Source organism: Mastigoproctus giganteus, chromosome 13, assembly GCF_048544385.1.
Source record: "Mastigoproctus giganteus isolate SK-2022 chromosome 13, ASM4854438v1, whole genome shotgun sequence".
NCBI lineage: Eukaryota > Metazoa > Arthropoda > Arachnida > Uropygi > Thelyphonidae > Mastigoproctus > Mastigoproctus giganteus.
The window spans coordinates 152,464,293-152,479,868 of NC_143587.1; the positions used below are offsets into that span (position 1 = coordinate 152,464,293).

The 15,576-nt window shown below is 38.3% G+C and overlaps 1 protein-coding gene across 1 annotated transcript in view; it reads right to left on the bottom strand.

Moving 5' to 3' along the window:
• The window catches only part of LOC150076528 (N-acetylglucosamine transporter UNC93A-like), an 83,270-nt gene that overhangs the window by 23,295 nt on the left and 44,399 nt on the right, over positions 1 to 15,576 (bottom strand). Inside the window, exon 2 of the mRNA XM_090387378.1 lies at positions 4,304 to 5,410. Coding sequence (XP_090243504.1) covers positions 4,304 to 5,347 — 1,044 coding nt within the window. The 5' untranslated portion in view covers positions 5,348 to 5,410. The remainder of the gene's footprint in view (positions 1 to 4,303; positions 5,411 to 15,576) is intronic.

Below are 15,576 nucleotides of genomic sequence, written 5' to 3' on the forward strand. Positions count from 1 at the left end.
CAGAACCAACCATGGATATGACATTATTAAGGTAATGTAGCACTGTTCATTGTAGGAGGACAGTAAAGCAAAAAAAACCAGAAAGTAAGTAAAATGAGCTGTAGAGACATGAATACATTGTACTGTGACGTCAGACTATTGATTTTGATGACATTAAGAACAGAATTGATTATAATTAAGGCACAGCAAGGATTTGAATGGTTAGGCTGCACAATCTGCAAGCAAAGTGGATATCCAGAAACCTTCCCAGAATGATAATACGGTTCCTGGAGAGCAATGATATCCAAATTCAAGGAGCCTAATGACTGATGCACCTCGTCAGCAGTAACAAGACGGGATCGTTGTGCATTTAACTTTCGAATATGCAAGTTCCCCACGTTAGTATTGGAACCTGTGAAAGTAGCCTGAGTATTAGATATTATTCATAATTACTTTTTATAAGTATAAGTTCCTTAGCGCTTATAAATTCAGGACAGTTCAGATCCTGAACAGAATTCATGAAATCTTTTATCCTGGATAGACGGTTTCACAAACAGGTCATTCTGACTTTGAGGGGGTACTCACTATAGACATGGCCACGTTTAACACAGTGGCCAATTGTGGGCTATTCTTGTTCGCACTTAGCTGCGGTATGGCTATAGCCAAGACATGTAATCACAGAAATGAGCGAAACTTGGCTGTAAACTCTAGATAGAGGAGCTGCAGTTCACCGATTTTTCTTATGTACCAAAGTAGATAGATAAGAAAATACAAATTATATGCTTCCTTCCTTTCTTAAACCGGTAACTATCCAGTTGACCTCTGAATTTATTCAGTCAGCCTCAACTACTTGCAAGGGCATCTTGTTCCCCACGTTAGAACCTGTGAAATCAACGACTGGCTGGCGAAAAGAAAACTTCCTGCAATGCAATCTAAACCTTAACCCCTGTAATTTGAATTTATTACCCCTAGTTCTAGAACTCTTTATAATAGTGAGAATTCATTCATTTTGCTAATCCCTCTCAGAACCTTATAAATCTCAATCAGGTCAACTCTAAGGTGCCTGGTTGCCAAGCTCTGTAACCCACATACTCGGAGATTTTTCTCCTACGGTCCTTCTTCTGCCGCTCTCACCATTCGAGTTTTCGGTCTTTGGACCCTTTAAAGAAGCTCAGTGTCTTTTCACTGTATAAGACAATCTTACAATTGTCTTATACAGTGGGATTATGACCTCCCTATCTCTACAGGATAACGTTCGATAACTCATCGATAGGACACCAAGGGCTTTCCTCGCTGCCTATTTACACTGTTCAGAAAACTTCATATCTGTCCTTATTGTAACTCCCAGATCCCTATCCTCCTCCACTGTTCTTAATTCAACCCCACCAAGGGTATAATTTATTTTGGGGGTTGCTATTCTCAAGTATAAGACCTTGCATTAAGCAGCATTAAAACATAGCTTCTCTAACCATCTTTGAAGTCTGTTCAAATCAGCCAGGAGGGCTGCTTGTCACTGATCATTAACAACTCTGACAAACTTTACGTCACCTGCAAATTTTGACATCATGCCTTCTAACCCTTTGTCGATGTCATTTATGGAAATGAAAAGCAACTGTTGTCCTTGAGGGATCCACTCCTGAAGCCATTTCCACTAATCTGAAGAATATCCATTAATCACAACTATCTGCCTTCTGCCCTGCAACCATCCAGCAATCCATCTTAGAATCTTACCAATAATCCCAACTTGTTCAAGCTTATACAGTAACCTCTCATGAGGGATGGAGTCAAATGCTTTCCTAAAATCCAAATTAACTACGTCGAAATTGTTTCCTAAATCCATCTCATGAGTAACTGTGTCAAAATAGTCTACTAAGTTAGTTAAACATGATTTTCCCTTAACAAAGCCACATTGTGTGTCCTTCAGAATGCCATATCTATCTAAATGTCCCCGGATTGCACTCAATCACTGCCGCTAAGATTTTTCTTCCTACCACTGAAGTCAGAATATCCGGTCTGTTAGTTACTGACTTCCCTCTTAGAAAAACTTTTATGTATTGCCATACATTGGCATTTATCCAGGCTGAAGGAATCTCTCCTGAATCGAAAGATGCCTTCGTAATTAACCTCAATGGCTCAATATACTCCCTCGCACACTCTCTCAAAACTACAGGCTTTATGCCATCAACTCCGGGAACCTTACTTGCCTTTATGCTCAAAAGTTTTTCTGATAAATAATCATCTGTAATTACGACATCGCTAATTTCATATGGCTCAGCCTCTTCTCAGAATGAAGGGTTTTTCGTAAGTAAAGACCGGTGCAAAGTACCTGTTCAATTCATCCGCAACATCAGCTAGATTATCTAAGACTTTTCCACACCCAGTGGGCGAGGGACCGATATAATTAGCTTTCCTCTTCGTTGTATTCACATATATGAAACATTCCTTGTTCCCATTCTTTGATCTCTTAGCCACTGCTTTCTTATACGCAACCTTGTCCTCCCCGACCTTATCTGTGGTACTATTACGGATGAACTTGTACTTGTTGTAGGCTTCAGTACTTTTCGTCGCTCTGTAACTGTCCCAGGCTATCCTTTTCTGGTCTACTTGACCAGCCAGCTGTGCAGTCATCCATTTTGGCATCCTCCTGCTGCTGCAATAGTTTCTTAAAAGGTATGTATGCATTCATGGCTTCTGTGATTTTTGCTTTAAAAGTATTCGATAATTCAAATGTATTCCCATTCCTCGGCAATCCCCCCCCCCCGAAATTCAGAGATGCCATATAGCGCCTTAAACTCTCAAAGTCCCCTCTTCTGAATTTCGTAGTGAAGCGAAAGATTAATTCTTTTAGAAAGGTCGTTCATATTAAAATAAAAAAAAAAACCAAAGTGTTATTTTTAGGCCACCCGAATAATTAAATTCATATGCCGTGCTGTGTCTTATGGCTGTTAATTGTGTGTGTTCTATGGTCGATTTGTCTGTTTTGCTGGACGCAAAACCCCAGATTTTGGGGAGAAAACCTTTCTATGTACGCCTGAGACCGACTAACTCAGCCACGGAGTGAAAAAAGTTCTTCGCCTCATCGACGGGATTCGAACCCGGACCTTTTCCACCCGCTGTGAGGAGGACGGTGATGATACCACTGTGCTACTCGCGTAGACCCGTTTATATTGAAATCTGAAAATCCTTCAAAATGTCCTCTTTTGTGAGATTTTTATCAAGATCATAGACGAGGATCGCTGGATCAGACTTCTTAGGCAGAGCAGAAGAAATAGCAACATCAGTAACGGCAAGTAAGGAGACAATCTTAGCAGTGTCTATAGCAGAATGAGTTTCAATGACAACACCTTTGTTACAGGCACATAGCTTAAATCTTCACATATTTTAAGTTTTGTTTGAAGACTTTGGTGATTTCTGATTTGACATCCTGACTAGTAGCAAGACAGCAGTTCTCACCAGCCTTGAGTATAAGAATATTCTCTTCGGGAGGTGCACTATCAGATTTGGCAGCCGAGATAAAATTGTACAACACATCGTCATTGGTGGAGGAGAAGTAGGGGCACCTGCGTTACTTTAGCGTAAGATAAAGAAGCTAGGGTAGCAGTGGAAACGGAAAGAGAATTCTTGTCCGTAGTAGCCAGTTTAAATAGAAGGACCTTGTTTTCCACGTAGAGCTCATTAATAGCATATTCCAAATGAGACCAATTATATAAAACCTTTTAAGAAACTTGTTTAGTCACTGAACACAGCACAGGCAGCTTTTTAAAAACATTTTATTAAAATTTATTAAGAGAAGGTAATTATATTACTGATCAATAACAGATCACAGAATGCTTCCCGCTGCCAAGACTGCAAGTAATATTTGGACATGTGTCCTTATCGTACGTGTATTTAATCTTTAAACTGCATTTCTGATTATACGTTCTCTGTTTCATATCACTTCCTTCATTTTTTCAATAAAAACAATTAAAAAAATTAAGGCTAAATGAAGGGAGTGCAGTCCCTTTATTTGCGCTTGCTGTATTAGTTTGACAATTCATGGTATATTCAATAGTAAGAAAAAGTGAGTGGGTGGGTAATGAAATTTTTGGATATGGCGTACACATGGTAAGAATATACCCAGATCTTTGACATTTGCGTGGTGCAAATAAACTTTTATTGCTGCTTTTAAATAAAAGGTTATTTGAAATAAGCCGGTTACTTTTGCCAAAAATGGAGCGTAGTTGTTTGCATATTTTAAAGTTTTAAAGCTTCTCCAAAAAAATAAAAATAAATAAATAAATAAAATACATATATATAATCAAGTTTTTATTAGAGTAAACTTTACCTGAGTGTAATCTCCTATAATGTAAGCCTGTTCTAATCCACTGAAGATTGTAAGAGGAATCAAAAGAAGTTGATACCTATTCTGCAGATGACGTAGAGTCTCAATTAGCAGCTTATGAGTTGGTTTACTTTCGGTACTATCAGTTTTCTTTTTTGGCCGTGCATCTAACATCATTAATATTAGTAGAACGGCTAGAAAAGCAGAACCCAAATAAATTCCACACAACATGTAAACTTTGGAGTTAGATGGCCTCTCCAAATTCGTATTATTTTCGGTGCTAGACTCGCTTGGACAAAATGAAGCTCCACAGTGTAAAAGAACATCTTCATTAGCTACAATTTCGGTCTTATTATCAACGTCACCGTTGGGTTTTAAAACGTTATACGCAATGAGATTTCCCCAGATTTGTCCTGATTGAAAGATCATAAAGAATACCCCGAAGAAAGTACCAATAGTGTTCGCACTTGCTGCTTTAGAAAGTGATGCATATTCAGTGGCAGTTTCTGTTAAATAAGCGCATTTAGAAGTCCATAATGGCGCACCTCCAAAACCAAGAATTATGGATGTAGGGATTAATGTGTACCAACTGGCATAAAAATTGGCTGCAAAATATGTACTGTACATAAGCATGGAGGCAATGAGTGTATATTTCAGCCCAAGTCTCCTGATCATATAAGTGGGAACGAACATGCAAGATAATACAAGAGCGGCATAAATAACACTGAGAGAGGCAGTTCCCAAACCTTGATCACTATTTACACTACTCTGAAGGTTGGATAGTGACTGGAAGGCTGTGAACAGCAAAAGAAAGCCAAAGCTGACTACAACAAGGTTTTTAATAATCCTTAACTTCATCATCTTTATTTCTTGACTGTCTAGAAGTCGTTCTTGGATTTCTCCTACCAAATCTTTTTTGCGAGTATCTCCATTTTCAATTGATTTTGTTTCGGAAATGGCATGGAGTTCGTAGAAAGGAATGTTAACGTTTCCTTCTAAAATACGATCACTGCTGTCTAAAGGTACTATCCTTTTTAGTTCGGCCATCTCATTTCCTAGAAATGTCTCCGGTTTACTCGAGGATGCAATCTGTTGACTATCTTTTTTCTCCTACAATTAAGAAAAACATATGTCAGTAAATTATCACTTTATGGTGAAAGAAGTCGCGGTGTGCTGCTTTACAAATATGACATATCATGTTTTAAGATATGCGATGCTTGAAATGTGATAAATAAATACTTGATGCGTGATAAATAAGTTTCATAAAAAAAGGTTAAACTTTGGAGAAAGTTTGACATTTTTGGTGTAAACTTTATCAAAAGCTAAAAAGAATACAATGATATAAACCAGTAAAACGTATTTAATAAATAACACAATAAAATATTTTATTGTGTTATCTATTAAATACGTTTTACTGGTTTATATCATTGTATTCTTTTTAACCATGGACCCCAGTACACCAGGCCCATTTATTATAATTATCAATAGCTATCTAGAATTTTTTATTCCATTTAATTTAAACCTATGGTTATTTGCCCTAGGCTTATGTAGTGTTGTCATAAATGCTGTGACAGAAGTATTTGAATAATTACATGACAATGACAAATTTCATTGATATGCTATATTCAGTACAACAATATCTAAAGATAACTCAATATCCAACTCATGCTTTCACGCAAGTTTCCATACGAGCAGGCCAGAGGCATCACTGGCATATTCATGGGAAGGTTTACTTTTTTTTTTTTTTTTTTTATTGGTAGTTGTTGGCGCATCGGCTTCTGTGGCCATAATGCACCTCCCAAGGTTTTTGCAGTACTTTGATCCAAGCCCGAGGCGGGATTCGAACCCGCGACCTTTGGGTTGCTAGGCAGGCACTTTACCCACCCGGCTAGCCCGGTCGGCCTGGAAGGTTTACTACTTCCTCTTATAGAGATATAGTGAGAATCTCAAATATGGACTGTTGTCGCTGTAATTTCATGTACAGTTTTAATCAAATTGGTTCAAATATAGGCCTCCTAAGTGCGAATATGAACCCTTTGTAAAGTCTGATGTATTATTTCCATGCTACAGTATTACTAAAGTTTTTTTACCTCTCTAGCAAGCGAGAGAATCCCGCTGTAATGTCTAGTGTTGGTCATCGAAAATCATTTTCTCCATAAGCTTCACTATCTTCTTTTCACTTCTCCTGCAAGTATAATTTTGTATGTGGCTTAAATGCCATTTTCATAAAAATATATATCAGCAAGGCTATCGTAAAAGACTTCCGAGCCCCCAAACTATAATAGAAGGGGATAAAAACTATTCTGCAGATGTAATGAGCTTAGTCTGGCTGTTGACTCATTCGACAGTGAAAAATTTCATTAATGGAAACTTTCAGCAATAAAACGTTTTCGTCACAATTAAAGGACATGGAAGCGTTCGTTTGTATATACACTGAGTGATCACTGAATTATTACCACCCTATGAAAACTGAAAGCTATCCGTTGACCTACTTAGCATAGATAAGGTGTCAGTGGTTCAGTAGGCAGTAAAATTCCGAGCGTGATGGGTAAAAGGAAGCATTTATCGGACTTTTATAAAGGACAGATTGTGGGTGCTCGACGAGCTGGTGCCTTGATTTCCCAATCGGCTGAACTGGTGGGGGTGTTCAACAGCCGCCGTAGTTTAAGTGTACCAAGACTGAGTCCAAGTGGTCAAACAACGACCCGACGGTAAAACTGCAAAGGTCAGCGAAAGGTTGATGCCAGAGGTGAGCGCCGGGTCTGACGACTCGTACAGGCGCAGCACTGTTGAATTCACTACCTAATACAACACGGGCCAACCCGGAACAATATCTGGCATGACCATGCGTCGTCCGCTCGCATGTATAGGCTATACCAGCAGACGACCCGTACGGCATCCTCTCCTAACCAAGGCTCATTGGCGTAAAAGACTCGCCTAGTGCAAAGAGCATGCAGGTTGGACGTTAGAAAACTGGAAGAAAGTGTGCTGGTCGGATTAGTCATTTTATTTACTCCACACCGTGGATGATCTTGTACGGATTTGGCGCCAACAACATGAGTCTCTTGATCCATCATGCGTGGTATCAAAAGTGCAGGCCGGTGGAGGCGGTTGTATGGTGTGGGGCATTTTGAAATCAAAGAAATCAACTTGTACCCCTGGTGCATGTGGAACAACGTATCAGTGGTCTCCGCTATCGTCAACTGCTTGCTGACTCTGTAAACCCCACTATGTTACACTTGTTCCCGAATGGTGATGGTGTCTTCCAAAATGAGAGTGCGCCGAGCCATCGGGCACTTGTTGTGCAGGAATGGTTTGAGGATATACATCTGGATATACCGATCACCTCCATACTTGCATTGCTAACCGCAGTATACACAGCTTGGTTGGTCTTACCTCCCGAACGCTTCCGACATCTTGTTGAATCAATGTCAGATAGTTGGTGTACTGAGGGCAAAAAGAGGACCTACGAAGTATTAGGTAGGCGGTCATAATTCAATGATCACTCAGTGTATACCATTAGAGCAATTTCTTCGCGTGGTACCTCTGAGTTTTCTTAAGAGATGTATGTCAGAAGGTTTGGCATCTTAGTATATCTGTGTAACATGTTGCTGCACTAAATTACAGTAGTAGTTTAATATGGGATCAATATTAAAGACGAGGGCCGGAATGTCAACGTATTAGGAGTCACTTATCTTAAAGGTCTCCTTTATCAGAATGCTACTGGAGTAAATACTGAATACTGGCAAATACCGGCGCATGAGGTTGTCGCAGAAATTATCTCAGATATGCCACACAAGCTGTACTTGCTACCTGACAGTCTAAATTGCTAATGGAACTGATATTTGGGTGACACTCGAGGCAAGTGGACCCAATTTCAGCGAAGTCCGGTCGGTCTGTGACAACCAAATCCTCTGCTTGCACCTTCACGATGGCGGGCCTGTAGTAATCATGGGTATAACCCCCATGCGCAAGCACATTATAGGTGACCACCCAGGTGTGAACCATTATAAGCAGGGGTTGAGGTGGGGCGCCCAAACCACATGGAGGAATACCGCCTCTCTGTGTTACCAGGCAATACTGGTAGATGACTCTCATCAACCGGTGCAATACCACCACTTTGCTTAAAAGCTACGGTCAAACCTTCCCCATCTCTTAGATCATGCAGTATGACTGATGTCTTTTGAGGTTATGATGGACATCATGGCGAGATCCAAACTTCCTTACATTTCAAGGGTACAGCTCTAAAACGGTGTTCGCAGGCCGGCCGCTAGTTAGTACACTGGACCAAACCTATTGGTAACTCTCTAGGAGGCTTCCAGATCAGCTATAAAATCTTGCTACCTCTAATCTGCCAGATAGTGACTGGAGGGAGTCCGAGTAGTGTGTGTGCGGGAGCATTGTCGAAGCCACGTTATGTCAAGGATCTGGGTATATTCTTACCATGTGTACGCCATATCCAAAAATTTCATTACTTCATACTGCATGTCCCTCCCACTTTTCTTACTATTGAATACACCATGAATTGTCAAACTAATAGAGTAACCTTATCTGTGAAAAGATCTAAGCCTCCCAAACACTTCCTAGTCCATTTCACAAATATACGTGGTCTCAGTTCTAATATCAAAGATGTCCATTTCCACTTGCAGTCTGCTAAACCCCATATACTTTTTCTTACAGAATCTGAGATGAGCAGTGGTTTATTCAACCACTGCTCATCTCAGTTTCCCAAATTATTCACAGTATTATTCCTTTCATCTCAAAGGTGGAACCTCCCACCATTCCCAGCACGCTATATTCAATGCCTCCTGTGGTCTTCCGTCAAAAGGATGTCAGAAGGATTTTGACGATTCTTGATGCTAAGAAAGCTCCAGGTCTTCATGGTATTTCTCCACTTGTTCTCAAAACCTGTGCTCCTGAACTTGTTCCTATTCTTTGCCGCCTTTTTTCACTTTCTTATTCCAAAGGTGTTTTTCCTTCTGCTGGATATGGAAATTTGCTCATATCCAGCCAGTTCCTAAAAAGGGTGACAAATCACACCCATCCAATTATCGTCCCATTGCATTTATTTCTACTCTTTCTAAAGTAATGGAGAAATCAATTAACTCCCAACTCTTAATTAAACTACCTAGAATCCTTCTAAGTAGTTTAAGAGTTGGTGGTTAATTGTATCGCCAACTCTTAAATATCGCCAGTATGGATTCCGTCAGTGTCGATCCACTGGTGATATTCTGGCTTATGTTACTCATTTATGGACAAATTCAATGGAAAAGTTCGGTGAAACACAAGCAGTTGCTCTTGACATCTAAAAGGCTTTCGATCGTGTTTGACATAAAGGTCTTGTATACAAGCTTCCACCTTATGGTTTGCCAACTGTTTTTTTGTAATTGGTTATCCAGTTTTCTCTCTGATTGCTCACTGAGGGTGATAGTAGGTGGCTCTCTGTCTTCTAACTTCTCCACTAATGCTGGTGTCCCGCAATGTGCTAAGATTCAGTTTTCCCTCTTGTATATTAATGACCTTCTTCCATTGACCAGAAATCTTATCCATAGTTTTGCCGATGATAGCACATTGCATTGCACTTTCCAGTTTGAGAAACCTTGCCCTGCTCAATCAGCTTCAACTTCTCGAATGTCCCCTACCAATTCCTTAAATGCCGATCTCCAGATAATTCTCCAGCGGGGCAAAGAAACTTAATTGATTTCAATCCTTCTAAAACTCAGTCCTGTCTTATATCTCGCAAAGATGATATATATCTTTTGATGATTACCCTGACTTCTAATCTCTCTTGGCACAAGCACATTACAAATATTGCTTCCTCTGCTTCTAAAAAAACTTGGTTTTCTCTTTCGCTGTCGGCGTTACTTTTCTTCCAAACAACTGTTCACTCTGTACAAATCGCAGATCCGACCTAGCATGGAATATTGGTCCCACATCTGCTGAACTGGTGCTTTTATCTGTTTACGTGAGCCCTCTTATCACGAGTCAAATTTTTGCATGTGTACCAGCTTTCTACTGAATGGCCATAGTTATGCAAATCGCCACAGGCTGTTTAGTTTGATTTTGTGGTTGTAACCTTTAGAAATAGTGTTGGTCCTTAAGTTTTGCACTTAAGGACTTTAGGACCAGTGTGCTTTAGGTTCTAATACCTCTCATGTTTGGGGGTTTCATAAAAAAAAAAAAAAAAAAAAAACCGCTTGGAGTGTAATATCATGATTCCTGTAACACATAAATTAAGTTATTTATGAGAATTCAGTTTTATTATTTTACTTCTTTGAAGTAGCGTAATTAGTTCCCAAACTGTATAATCCTTTTCAAAAACTCCTAGAAACTTTTTAAATAAGAGTTTCCGTTACAAATGCATTTTATTTTGTTTATTTATCACATTGTATGAAATTAAGAAATAAAGGTAAGTTATGAAGAGTCTGGGATGAGGGGGATTTAGTTACATGAATGAAAACTGTTTCACGAAGTTTGTTGTGGGAAGGGACGCAAAAGTTTTTAAAACTCGTGTTATATAATTTGTGAATAGCTCCTTACCACTAATATAGTTCTATTAGAGCCGATTTTTCTGATTTTTGTGCAACATGGCACGTGCACTCTTGTTAAGGCAATTTGTGTGAATGTAATTATTCCTGGGCATGCGCGATGGAAGAAAGATGAAAGCGATATTGGCTTGTTTGGTCTGAAATAACGTCCGGATATATTTACTTTTTTTTATTTTGTTGCTTTAAGAAATAGTGAAACTTGATCTTTTTATGTGTTCTTCCCCACCTTTACAATCAAGTGTGTCTATTGCGTAATGCTTTTCATTTCTTTTATACAACGAAGCAAGCAAGCAAGCAAGCAATGTAAGGAAGACAACGTTAGCCATTATATTTTGCTATGCCTGCTAAAATGTCTCTCTGCGTATTTAAAAAGCAGTGCTGTGGAGAATTTAATTATATCTGCAGTCCTCGCATATTAGCGCTTGATTTTCAAGTAAGTATAGTTATAATATAATACTTTTTATAATATATATATATATATATATATATATATACCATAATTATAGTTGTAGTGTTTATACAAATACGGTTATAATATTGTGTTAGTATTAGTAACGGCATATGATGCAAGAAAGCAAGCGTATAAAGCATATAATTATAAATGCCAACTTTATTTGAAATAGCAAATATGTCTCACAGTTCATGGATTCCCAGAAACGTTAGGGAAGATTAATGCAAAAATCGTTTAATCTTTACAAGCTGGTGCACTTCCGGTTGATCATTGGAAGTAGTAGTAATCGATATTCCCAGCCCTCGCTATGGTTAGGTTTATCCCCCACCTTACTGCTGTTTTAATAGCGGAAAAGGAGTTCCCTGTTTTAAAACAACGGTAAGGTGGGGATAAACATCCTAAGACTTATGCGGGCTATTCATATGCAGTGACGTCACGCCTCCTCGCAAACATCAACCGGAAGGGTTGTAAAGATTAAACCAAAAATGTTTAGTGTAAAACTTCATTAATGAAAACCCTTAAGCAGTGAAAATTTTTCATCAGTTAAATTCTGACAGAAAAAATAAAGCGCAGTAGTGGACACTGCGTATCTTGTGGCAGGAGACACATTGAAAATAATTTTTTTCGTATTATTCGTAGCATTTTTACACATTGTTTTTTAACAGCATGTATTGAACTACCTACCTATAGGTAAGTAGGTCAATACAATTTGCTTCAGGGTCTTGTGCATAAATGCACTACTCTAATCATTTACATCCAAGATAGAATCATACAAGCCACTACGACACGTATTTTACCCAGCAAGACTTGGGGCACACCTGTGTGAAGTCAACGTCCCAAGAAATACTGCCTTAACACAATACTGGGGCGAGGGGAAGCATAAGGTAATTTAACGTAAAAATATGTAAATATTTTGATGTAAACATATTAACATATATATATGATATATATATATATGATATATATATATATATATATATATATATATATATATATAAGAAAACATGATCACCAAGTTTTATTGCGGAGCTTCAAATGAGAGGGAAAATATATCCGAACAATAAACACTTCGATATGAACATTAACTTGTACACAGTGGCGGCTGGTTATAAGGTGCCATTTAGCCATGACACTGACACAATTGAAGAAAAAAATTAAAAGTAAACCTCTTTGTATTTATTAGTGATTTATATGCCTTTGCTATTGTTTATTCGTAATGAATAAGAAAAATAATTAATTTAAAATGTGTGTGTGTGTGTGTGTGTGTATATATATATATATATATATATATATATATATATATATATTTTTTTTTTTTTATTTTGATTGCTTAGATTACTTAAATTTTTCTGGTGTCTATTTTCTATAGGGTATTAAGATGTATAATGAACAGGAGATTTAGTTAGCGTTTTTATTCTAACCTATTCCTGGGGGTCTGTAATGGTATTAAATTATATAATATATAATGAATTTAGTTTTAATAAATTATTTTAACATTAATTAATCATCATACAATACTAACTAACTAACATTCCCGCACCTGGTCATCTATCCGCTACTTCATCGGGGGCTTTGAGCGGATCGATAGCCAGTTTTAAAGGAATGTCTCATAATGAAGTAGCGGATAGATGACCAGGTGAGGGAATGTTAGTTAGTTAGTATTGTATGATGATTAATTAATGTTAAAATAATTTATTAAAACTAAATTCATTATATATTATATAATTTAATACCATTACAGACCCCCAGGAATAGGTTAGAATAAAAACGCTAACTAAATCTCCTGTTCATTATACACCTTAATACCCTATAGAAAATAGACACCAGAAAAATTTAAGTAATCTAAGCAATCAAAATAAAAAATATACGTCAAGCACGTATAATAGTCCAATTGCCACAGGGCAATGGCATTAACGTAGCAAGCGATAAATTAAAAATAATTAATCAGACATTAATAATAATAACACAAAATAAAAAAAAAATATATATATATATATATATATATATATTATACCACAGGGACTCATATCTGGTGAGTATGGGCCCTGAGCTGGATATCATCATGATAAATTGAATGAGTATTTTGCATCTACATTCACACATGAGGAGTTATTCAATGAGGGGAGTGCCAGAAACTTTATCAAAGTCTAATAGGGAGCTAAGTGATTTTTGTAATAATCGAGAGCAAAGCGGAGGAGAAATTTTTGAAGTTAAACATAAAAACGGCACCTGAGGTGGACGGGATCTATCCAGTTATATTAAAGGAGGCAGCAACGGAACGGAAGTAAGCAAACCATTAGCCATAATTATGAGAGCTTCCTGGGACTCAGGGGAGGTACCCATGGACTGGAGGCAGTGGCGTAGCTACCATGTAGGCAGGCAAGGCAATGTCGTCCGGGCCCGGCGTCTTTGGTTGTCTCCTGTTTTTGCAATTTTCATTAATTAAGTAGGTCCCGAACATGTTCTTTGCCTCCGGGCCCGAGAAAGGGTAGTTACGCTAGTGACTGGAGGTGTGCAAATGTATCACCAATTCACAAAGGCCATTCAAAAGGTGACAAGCATGGGCGCCCGCAGAGGGGGGCAAACGGAACTTGCCCTTCCCTGGGATCGGGTAAAAAATTGCACAAATTATAATCGTAAAAGTGATTGAGATATGTAACCTTACACCCTCGACCATGGGACGCTTTGTCTGCCTTAATTTTATTACGGGTTGGCCCTCGGCGGGGTAACAAAACACGTGTTCCTGTTTTTGGTTCATCGACTGATATTCCCCAAACTTTACCAGAAGTTTTGGAACATTGCGACTATTTCCCTTCTATTAATTCGGCAATAACTATTGGTATGACATTACCTGTTACGACCTGTACCATTGAAAGAAGCTTCAGAACCTTGAGCCGTGTTAAAACATGGTTAATGTGTCCACTGTTTCAGAAACTCGCTTATCAGGTTTATGTATGATTAGTGTGCCCAGGAAGAAACTAGAAGAGAAAGCAGTAAAGAAGAAATTTATTGAAAATGTCATCAATAGGTTTGCAAGCGATACGAAGAATTCAATTCTTATACAATACGTGATTATTGAAATTATTATCTATCTATATATATTAATTCTTGTTTCCTTTATATTTTAAATTTATATACATTATGTATGTGTTTTTTGTATTGATGCAATACTGTATTCTATAATCTACTTGTTTAATTAATTAAATAATGAAATAAAAATTTATTGATGTAATTATTTGTCTCTAAGCTTTGCCCCCCCCCCCCTGAAAATTTTCTGTGGATGCCCATGGTGACAAGTAACTATAGACCTGTTAGTTTACCTTGTGTTCTGGGGAAAATAATGGAATCACTGGTTAAAGAAGCATTGCAGGATCATCTAGACAAGACTACAGTAATAGTTAAGACACAGCATGGGTTTGTTAAAGGGAGGTCTTGACTGACCAATTTCATATGATACTATGATGTGGTCACAAAGGAACTGAATGCCAAAAATAATTTTGATATCATATACTTGGATTTAAGGAAAGCTTTTGAAACTGTTGCACATGGAAGACTGCTGTACAAATTGGAGAGGTATGGCATTAAGGGTAAGTTGCTACAATGGATAAATGGATGGTTGAGTGGGAGATGACAGAGAGTGGTAATCAATGGGCACTGCTTTTCCTGGACAAATGTTATTAGTGGAGTTACCCATGGTTCGGTGGTTTGTATATTTATCAATGATATTGATGAAGGTATATCAGGTTTAATGTCCAAGTTTTCAGATGATACAAAGGTTGGCAGGGTTGTTAACGACAGTAAAGACAGTATGCTACTTCAACTGGATCTAGATAAGTTGGGCAAATGGGCTAAGAAGTGGCAACTGAAGTTTAACATTGGCAAATGCAAAGTACTGCATATAGGTAGCAATAACCGAAGAGAAACGTACCAACTGTATTGTACTACGCTCAGGGAAGTGGAAAGTGAAAAATACCTGGGGGTATTTGTGCAGTGAAATATGAAGTTCGTTGAGCAGTGCAGACGTGCTGCGCTAGGACAGGTCATGGAGTCTTGTCAATGATATGTAGGAATTTTGCTAACAGGGACAGGGAGGTGATTATCCCATTATACAAGGCAATGGTCAGGCCACACCTAGAGTACTGTGTACAGGTCTGGAGGCCTATTTTAGGAAGGATGTAGAGTTTCTAGAACGAGCGCAAAGAAGGGCAACAAGACTGGTGAGGGGAACAAAGGGGTGCTCTTACCAAGAAAGGCTTAAGTTCTGCAAATTGCAGCGG